This window comes from Solanum tuberosum, unplaced genomic scaffold (assembly GCF_000226075.1).
Source record: "Solanum tuberosum cultivar DM 1-3 516 R44 unplaced genomic scaffold, SolTub_3.0 scf00519, whole genome shotgun sequence".
Lineage (NCBI taxonomy): Eukaryota > Viridiplantae > Streptophyta > Magnoliopsida > Solanales > Solanaceae > Solanum > Solanum tuberosum.
Window position 1 is genome coordinate 183,798 of NW_006239445.1, and position 10,553 is coordinate 194,350.

The window sequence follows — 10,553 nt, forward strand, 5'->3', positions numbered from 1 at the left end:
AGGTGAAGTTTGAATTTTTAATTTATGAATTTTGAATAATAACTTTTTCTTCTATACTGCGTTTTACCATATTGTTCATGCATATTAAATTTAAAAAGTAACATAAATATAAAATTTAAGTTAAAGTTACTGAGTTCTAGTTCTATCGTACCAGTAATTCTAATTTAAACTTGGCAATAATTTGAGGAAAGCAGATACTAAAAGACTAAAGATGTAATCATATATATCTTGAACATCTATAGTAGTAGTGTTTTTATTCTCCACGTACTAGATAAAGTAAAAAAACACGTTTTTATATATATATTTCCACTATTTATAGAAGATTCCTTGAATGTCCAAAGATGTATTGTTGGAAGAAAAAAAATTATTTGAAGACTAACATACATTTTTTGATCCATGGGATAAAAAAGCAGAAAAGATGTGAGAGAAGAGGATTGAAAGATTATTTTGAAGAAATCAAGGTGGTTATGTTGATAGTCTCAAAAAATTAGGAGTGAAATGATATTTTTAATAATATGAGATATTTTATAATAAATCTTATGATTGTCCAAAATAGATAGTATATCTTTGGACTAGCTTAGCCCGTAAATTGTTATTAGAGTCAATAGTTCAACAACATGAAAGGCAAAAAGGGATTGGATCCGAGACACACACAAATGATAAATTCGGTGGCCTTAAATGTTCGATCATGCGGGTGACATGTGATAAATTTTGAAAATTAGCCAATGGAACGAGGTTATTGGCTATGGAAATTTAGTGCGACACGAGATTATTGGAGATTTGGACGAAGTCCATATTGATGCTTGAAAAGATTGGAAATTACATGTGAGATTTTAAAAAAATCATACCGTGTAACTTTAAGTCAAAACAAATAATATCATACTATATTGAGAATATAGTATGATATTCTTGTTTGAAAATTTTCTCTCCTTTTTAAACAATTCTTTTATTTTCATCAATATAATTTTATCTAGAAATATATTCTCGACCAATAATTCCTTCGCATGCATAGGAAACTCAAGAATCAAAGACGAAAATGTACAATCTTATTTTATTACTTACTTTTGTCTTAAATAATCTGTCCTCTTTTTTTTTATATGCTTTTTAAGAAAATATTAATTAAAAATTACGATAAATAATTGGACACATAGAGAATAGTAGGTCGGCTCGGCAAAACCTCAAAAAAATATTATAATAATGGAGACCACTATATTGCATTTTTAAACCTAAGAAAAATACTCCAGGTTAAAAAGGGAAAATTCACACTATATATTAAAAAAAAAAAATCTTTAGCGGCAATTAATTAATGACAATAGCTAAATTATCATTAAATATATATTTTTAGCGTCAGTTAGCACTCTCTGTGTATGTCTCTTTTAGCCTTTAGCAGCATTTGATCTAATGACACTTAATTAATGTTGGTGAAGGGTTTAGCAATTTTTATTAATGTATTTATTTATTGCCGCTAAAAGTTATTTTTGTTGTAATGTGCATGTTTTATTAATATCTCTCCGTTCACTTTTACTTATCACTATTTGACTTGGCACATCCTTTAAGAAAATAAATACTAATATATGTATTTTACCAAACTATCCCTATTAAATGACGTTTAGTTTAGGTCTTGGAAAATACTACATCAGTTCACTTTTACTTGTCATTTATACCTAAAATCGATTTTCATTTTTACTTGTCATTTTTGACATATCAAGAAAAGACATTTATTTTTTCTAGTATAAGTATTTAATGCCGAGGATAAAATATGGGAAAAATAAATTGTTTTTTCTTGATATGTCAAAAGTGACAAGTAAAAAATCGATTTTCAAAATAAATGACAAGTAAAAGTGAACGTTCAGAGAATTTAATAGTAGTGATAATTTGGTAAATGATAACTCATGTAGCTACTTTTGGGCCAACCAATTGTGCAACTAATTACCAATTGTCAAAGCATTGAGAAATGACAGCAAATAAGTCTTCAGATTGGCCCAACTAACTCTCTTATTAATAGTTTTATTTAATAATTGGAATTATCAACCAATTACCACCACCACAAAAGAATAAATCGACTGATTACTAAAGTCAACTCAAAATATAATTATTTTGTCTCACCTTTCAACTGTTAGTATAGTACTAACACAACTAACTCCTTTCTTTTTTTAGTCAGTTTAAAAAAGAATGACCTCTTTTCTTTTTGGTAACATTTACTTTTTGCTTTCCACGTGGCATGTTTAAGACCACAAGATTAAGGGCAATTTTATACATTTGACATAACTTTAATTTAGGACCACAAGATTCAAAGGTCTTCTTTATTTACTTAAACTCTGTGTCAAGTCAAACCAGGTCATTCTTTGTGAAACGGAGGGACTAATAACATTAATAAATATAATAAATGTTGATTATGGGGAACCCGAAGAGATAAATTTTTCTAGCAGAAATTTTCGTGCGACATTAATACAGATGAAGTTAGATCGAATATAATTTAAAATTTAAATTATGATCAAAATATGATATTTATCTGATAATTTAGATTAAGAAATAAAATCACGCTCTGATAATTAGACATTATGATTTATGATGATAAAATGTTTTATTCACCGTCTATAAATAATGGGACCAATTATATATGACAGTTTTTTTTTTTAGAGAAATTCAATTTTCGGATTAATTTAATTCTAGGCGGAAAAATGTGATTTTTGCTTTCTTCACAGAAGTCGAAAAAGACACATTATGCAACTCCAATATTTTAAACATTTTTAGATTGTCTGCATTATATGAAATCGAAATTAAATAAAAAGTAGAAATCAAAATTATTTAGGATCTCATATTTAATAGTTTCTTTAAATCATGTTTAAATTCATAAGGGAATTTCCCACATATCGTTTGTGGATTGGAGATTTATTCTCATTATATATTATATTGTTTATACTTCAGTATTGACAAACTCAGGTCATAGTGTACGGGGATGTTGGGTTCCCACGTGCATTGTGTATGTGATTCCTTATATACTCTTACAATAGTCATCTCATAAACTATAACCTATACGTTGAGTTGGGTCCTATTTTCGTACAAATATTACTAAATTTTAAGGAACTCATACTCGATATCCTCGATACGCATACACATGATGTTAGAATTGTGGTAGGCTAATTTGCCAACATGAAAAAATGGGGCTCAATTACTACAACCCATTCTGAAATCTGACTCAATACACTTTTATTTTCCAATATTGCTGAAAACTATATATGATTCTGCCTGCTCTGTCAAAATTCAACAAATGGACAACTTGTCTTCATTTTAGCCCAATGGATTTGTTTGTTATCCAAATAATACTCTTATCAACTTCCATTTGTTAATAACTTCTCCTTATATATTTTCTTAGTAGCTTAATTGATTAGCTACGATTTTTGACAGATGATAGATTAAGACATCCTCCGTCTCATTCAAAATAAGTGAATATTTGGGGGGTGGGTGGGTGGCATACACATATTGAAGATTAACATCTTGAATTTTGAAAATTTTATTTGTCAGACTAAATTTGAATTCACACAGACTCCATACTCAAAAGGACTTGAATTCGAGACATTTAATTAAAGATAAAGAAGTATTTACCACTTCACCACAACCGTGGTTAGCGGAGGAAGTAGTAATTGTTTGGCAATAAATGAGGCGATTAAAATTGTCTGGAACGAGAAATGCACTTTATTGGAACTTAGCCTTGTACACCTGCACCATGTACGACCCCTATTTATTATACATCAAGGGGTACTTTGATTTCTACACTCAAATTTATCTGCAAATATGAGTACTTCAAAATAAATAAATTTATCTAGTTCAAAATGAATGAATTTTCAAACGTCCAATGACAAGGAAGGGAGGTTATTTCCAATATCTAGACAGACCCTCGAGTAAATGCGTTAATATACATGTTAGAACACTTTCATTTATTCTTTCATATGACACTTATTAATCCAACATTTCACAGCCAAATATGTGGTCAAGCAATAAAACACATATTCCAAAGTTTTGATTATGGTAATATGAAATATTGAGAGGTTCATAATTAGGTGTATAAAAACCCCATTAAATCCAAGATTCCCCCAATCTTTTGCACAGTTAAATAAGTACAAATGATAAATACTAATGCAGCTGTTGGCATCTCAAAGAGACACAAAACTGTGCATTGAAAAACAAATCTTTCATTTCAAGTGTCAGATGAGCTACACAACTCATTTATGTACAATGAACTTACACTACCCCAACCACAAATATTGTCCTTTCTTCCAAACTATTATATGGACATATTCAAAAATTTAAGACCGCGAGATTCAAAACTATCACTTGGATACTTAAAACTCCGTGTCTAGTTAGACTTAAGACACTTAAATTGAGACGGAGGGAGTACCAACAAGGCACTTCCATCCAAAAGGCTAAAATATAAAGTTCTGCATTATATAGTTGGTAGGAGAAAACTCTCATCAGCCTCAATGGTGACAAAGAAGATTGTCCCATTTTTACTTTAGTAATAATACTAATAATTCACCTGGAATACAATTTCAATAATGCAAGACATGAATATTTATATCAACAAACGCGAAACGAGATGACAATAGACAAGAAGATCTGATGTTATGTACAAATAATTGAGCCAAGGGAGTCTACACAACAAGTCTAAACAGACTCAATAATGTTACAGCTGTTATGAACAAATAATTGAGCATGTAGACTTTTTCCTCCTCAACCCATACAGAATTTAATAGTTTGTTAAGCTAAATCGACACTGATGCAATGTGAGGTAAGAGGTTAGTGATTTCGATAACTACAACCCGATGAAAAATGTGGAGGACACATTTATTCATACAGTAATAACAATTTCTGGAGAGCACACACATACTTAATCAAACGACAAACTTTGGGTCTAAAGTACACACTTAAGGGAACTTAAATAAGCAATACACTTGAAACATTATTAAATTACCTCTAGAAGAGCTCTCAGTACACAACACACATTAGTTTGCACTTTGCAGACAAACTCCAATATCAAAGTGCTTTTTTAAATAGACAAGATAAAAACTTAACGAGGACATATATTACGCAAATATTAAAAAACACCATGTCGTAATCAGGTAAAGCATCTACCCATGCTGAGCTATCCAAGACCAACAACCAGCTACTGTTCATGCCTTTAAAAAGGATTCAAGTTTATGAGCTCTTCACCCGTTTTGTGTTTGCCTCGCCTAATAGTAATGCTGGATGGATAGCTTTAATCATGTGTAGATAGGCTAATTTCTGCTCCGACACTTTTCCATAGCCCTTGGGGCTGCACACATAAATGCACAAAGTCAGTGGAAGAGTAACATGTTTCCGTTTCATATCTTAGAAGCAGGAGTTGGTCGTTGCAATGTTGCAAGCAATATCAAAAATTTAACTAGAGCTGCATTACACCATAGAGTAAACACGTTCATGGATTTATAAAAAGCTTATTCATTAGTCTGCACACTTATCAGTATATGGAAATGCATTATTGGGTAACGGAACTTTTTTGGAAATCCAACCAGCTGAGTTTGTTACCCCCTTACCCCTTTTTTAGTGAGACAAAGCTGACTAACTCACATGTTTCAAACAGTAATACCGGCATAGCACTGCACATAGATTTGCAATCGCTTTCCTTTCGGTTTTGGGAGTACATTAACCATTCTCCTTCACTCTCCATCGTTCATCTCTCACAGATGCAGGTGAGCCCTATAATGCAAATGAACCTACCACCACCAACTCAAAGATGCCTAGCCTACCTTGATATCCTAAATCTTTCTATTGCCGCGTAACAAATAATAAAATGAGGCCAGTTCCATAACAAATGTAGTTCTGCCATGCAAGCGATTCTCTAATACTTAAAGTCAGCTCTTTGAAAAAATGCATCACGGTAATTCAGAGAACTTTCATGACAAACAGCTGGGGTGAGAGAATTCCTAAACCAGCATTTCATAACCTCTAACTATTTCTTCAGTAATATCTTCTAAATATCAAACTTACAAAGTAGTTTTGTTTCAAAACATAGAACGTTGTCAAGACTCACGGAAATCAAATGTTGAAACCTGATAATTCTGTGTTACAGTTTGTATATTTCTATTTTATCACCAAGTAGTTGTTTTTTTTCTTTTTTTTCCACCCTCCCGGAAGATCAATAGTGTTCCCAATGACATTCCAGCATGACTCAAACCCTCAACCTACCAATTGATGGTGGAGGTGTTCAACCACTTAAGTAAGCCTCACTCGACTTGCCAAATGGTTATGCATGTCAAAAAACAAAAATAGAGGTACAAGCCCTAAGAACAAGGTCGGGGGGAGATCAAGGAGGAGACGGTCATTCCTTTTTACATTTTGATAGTGTGGATGAAGAGGTCTAAAAATGCAGAGTGGGCTCAACAAGAGATACTCACCGAGGCCAATGGCATCTGAACCTTTCATGATCCTCAACCTCTTGCAAGTGTCAATAAACATCCTACAACATGACAATATTAGGAATCAATAAGCATGATCATCGTCAAATATACAAACAATCAAACAGAAACACCATTCAATAAGATTTATTACAAGTATAAAATAAAACTAATATATTAGAACTTGCAAAGAACAGCCCTTAATAAAAGTACTACTGGTATTTTTATATAATCCAAGGGAAAACAGTTTCAAGAAAACAATATGTTCAGGTCAATCATTGTTATAGTAAACCAACAGATTCATCGTTGCAAAAGAACAAAACAGAAGGGAGATAAAGCAAACGAGAGAGAGACAGAAAGAGGACTAACTCTCTGATCATACATGCTGAATCAAGCTGTGGAAAACTTGCAGAATCATGTTCATCATTTAAGTATTCTTTATCGGCTGTAAGATTAGAAATATCTAACAGTTACAGTGCTAATTACATGGAACAGCAGCACTAATAATGGGACACATACGAAGCAAGAGTTGAATGTCACGTGAATTATTAGGCGTTTTTCCCAAAGAAGCGCAATCGTTATTTAACATATGCTAGCAATATCTTTGAATCCTAGTTGAGTGTCAAACCAACAATGACACCAAATTCTTCTAGTTACATTTATCATCCCTTTAATCCATTGGCATTATCAAGTAATCAGATTATTAGTGGTTTTTCTATTCATGCTAGAGATAAGAAATAATAATCCATAACTGAAGGCAGCATGAATCTTGATTGATAAAAATCCTGACTACAAGCTTAACCATGGCAAATCTTTTCATACATAGCACTATACACATACAAAATGAGCCTCAAGTTTTCTGAAATGGTAAGTAGTAATGATGGCCCTCAAAATTAACTTTGCTGATTTATTAATTTAATCAGACTCCTTAAAAGCTCTATCAATCAAAAAAAAGATCTTCCTTGTAACACAAAGCCAAACCTACCTTCACATCTTTATGGAGATGATATAAGCTTTTTGCAAGAGACTGGTGAGGCACAAAATGTATTTCAGTTGACCACGCAGATATCTACTTCGGTCCAGTAAAAAATCATGAACATCATAACTTTAGCCACCTTCCCCCTGTACTCTTACTACATGGAAAGGCTTCTCAATTCAGAGAACTTAATTATGTGTCAGGTTTGAGATTTCCTCACTAATTCAGGACTTACTAGAGTATCATTGCTCTCTAAGCTTCCAGTTACACAAGAACTTGTTTAACTTCCTTAAGGTGAGGACTGACTAGTCTAATTTTATTTCTATATCTGAAGATGTGTTGTATTTACTATCAGCTGCACGAAGTCCACATGTACTACTACATCCACACCACATGCACTGAATTCTTCTTCTTTTCTCAAAGGAAAATACAGACAAACAAGAAATAGGTTGGCAGAAAATGTTGTAAACTATACAAAACAGTGCTAAAAGGGAAAGAAAAAAAAAAAGGAGTTGAATTAGCAAGAGCTTACTCCCAAGGTACATCACCAACAAGCATCCAGTCCCCATCCTTATCTTCGTAAGTGAGAACATACTCAGATCCATGAAGCAAATCCTTCAATTTGCTCTCACTTAACAAATCCTTCCCAGGAGCTCCATGAGATCCATATTGACCTGTCATAACAGGGAAGTAGCAGTAACTAGGACAATGAAAAAAATCATGAACATGTATCTTGCTATTTTAAGCCAATCACTGTAATTATGAACTAGTAAAGGCTTCAAAATAGCTAACCTATAGTAAAACAGCTGATCATTTTTTCAAGAGCAGAAGAGAGCTCCTGGTATGCAGAATAGGTTCTGAGGTCCACTTTCCTCAAATAGGGAGCACCATCCATGCTGACCTTAATGAAAAGAGCTGGTGAGCCAGCTTTTCCGTCCACCTCTTCATTGTTCTTTGAGGCAGAGGCTAGTGTGTTCTTTCTAAAAGATCGAATGGGTGGCCAACCAACAACCTGTGCCCTGAAATCAAACAAAGATCACAGATTAGACATTTTGTACAATCATTATCCAAATATCTCACTTCTTACTCCTAGCAGGAGATACTCACTTTGTAGCAGGGGCACCACTGCCTGCACGGTTTGAGGCCTCATTCACAGCAGAAGGCGCCTCAGGAACTGTACTCTGAGTATTAGCATCTTTCATTTTAGGTGGTTGCACACGTGAGGTCTCCTTTGTATCACCTGCTTTCACACCAGAAGTCGACAGAAATTTTCCCTGTAGGATAGATTCAGTAACTTCAGTTGCAGCTTTACCAAAAAATGAGTATCCTTATTAAAGAAATGATTGTTCACCTCTGAGAATCCATCCATAGCATCTGAAAATCCTCGTTTATTGCCAGTAACTACTGTTTTCTGCGATACCGAGAAAGCAGTATCTTTGGCAGGGTGCAAGGGGAAGAGCAACTTCTCATCAACCTTTGTCGAGCTCACAGGACAAGTCTCCTCGCCTCTTTCGGGAGACTGGGATCCAGGGAGACCGAGCCTGAGCTCCGTCGCCTTGAGATTTAATCCACACCCATTATTGTCCTCTGATGAGGTGGAAATATTACAGCTGTCCACCGACGAACAATCAGATAGACCCATATAGTTTCGCTCTTTAAGAGCTGATCCTTTTTTGCATATGCTTCCTAAGGAAGTCGAAGAAGCCAGTAGAGTTACATTACTCTGGCCCTCCTCCTCCCCAACACCAAGGAGCGGCGGAGACATCACAGTTACAAATCACTCTAATAATTCTGCACAGCTCATTTCAAGAAAAAGGAAATAAAGTTATTAACATAACACTATTCAAGATCAAAATCAAGTGCAACCTTCTATTATATAAAAGAAACCATTCAGAATGCTTTCAGCATTAGGTGTTTAACATAAAAAACAGGATTAGTATGTCCTACAATCCTGGGAATTAAATTACTACGGTTTGTGTATAGATGATTCCTCAAATAGTCACTCACCTAATAGTTATAAACTCGAAAAGTCACATTCTTTATTGAAAAATTTTTGGAATCAAGAAAAAGGATGACTTTCTAAGATAACAACTCAAACTATGGGAAATCAACCCTAAGCAAAATACATAGCAAAATAGATAGCAAGGTAAACTCTTTCAAGTTTTGGAGTTAAAAAATTAGTAAGGTAATTAGCAAATACAGACATTAATGAACTAGCAGGAAAAAAAAAAGAAAAAAAAAATCCTCTCTTAAAGCAGTTACTTTTGCCCAGAAAAATTCAGCAGAAGAGAAAAGGAAAGATCATAAGCTTTTTCAAAAGGAATATTCCCCATTTAAAAAAGCAAACAGCAGGAACAAAATTAAACAAGAACCAAAAACTAAACTTCACCCAAATACCTCAAAGATTAGTTCTTTAATACAAAAACAACACCCCCAAAGACCCAAAAAAAAAAAAAGAGTTGTTACCTTCACTCCAACAAGTAAAAAAAAAACCCCAAAATCCTTCATTTTCACAAGTTACAACAAGTATATACAGCTCAAACAGGAAAAAAAACTGATTTTTAAGACAAAAAGCAAAACCAAGAATCACTCAGCAGATCTACAAAATCATATGAAACAGAGAACAGATCACCCCCAAAACCACAAACTTCCCAAAAATCAAAAACAAGAAAATTTCAAGAACATGCAAAGAAGAAAGAACCCAAAAGTCAAAATTTCAAAATTAGCTTAAAAAACAAGAAAAAGATTGCTTTTTTTTTTTTACCTGTGAGAACCAAAGTTGTAAATTTGATGTTGCAAGAGAAAACCCAAGTAACAAAAAGCTTATTTGCAGCAGTAAGAGAAGAAGGAAGAAGAAGATGATGGTGGAGTAGTGAGGCTATTTTTTGGTAGCAGAAAGAGAGAGAGAAAAAAAACTAAGGACCCTCCATTTGGCAGACAGTAACAAAAGCTTATTTGCTGTCCTATGTGAAACTCTAGGCTCATTTTAAAATTAACAAAAAGTACTTACCAAAAAGATAAAAAGAAAAACTAAAAAGACATTTAAAAAAAAGGAGGGATTTGGCTCATGATGTAATTATAATATGGGATTATAAATTTTGAATTAATTTATTTTATTTGAAAGACAAATAAATTCAGAGTTT

General features: G+C 33.3%; 1 protein-coding gene across 1 annotated transcript; it reads right to left on the reverse strand.

Annotated features, from left to right (window-relative positions):
• Positions 1 to 4,949: 4,949 nt before the first annotated feature.
• On the reverse strand, positions 4,950 to 10,326 carry LOC102577658 (Aux/IAA protein). Its single transcript, NM_001288544.1, is given in 7 exon segments — positions 4,950 to 5,314; positions 6,435 to 6,496; positions 7,943 to 8,084; positions 8,203 to 8,429; positions 8,518 to 8,684; positions 8,762 to 9,201; positions 10,175 to 10,326. Coding segments are annotated over 6 exon segments (1,050 nt in total). The 5' UTR covers positions 9,176 to 9,201; positions 10,175 to 10,326; the 3' UTR covers positions 4,950 to 5,276.
• Positions 10,327 to 10,553: the final 227 nt, after the last annotated feature.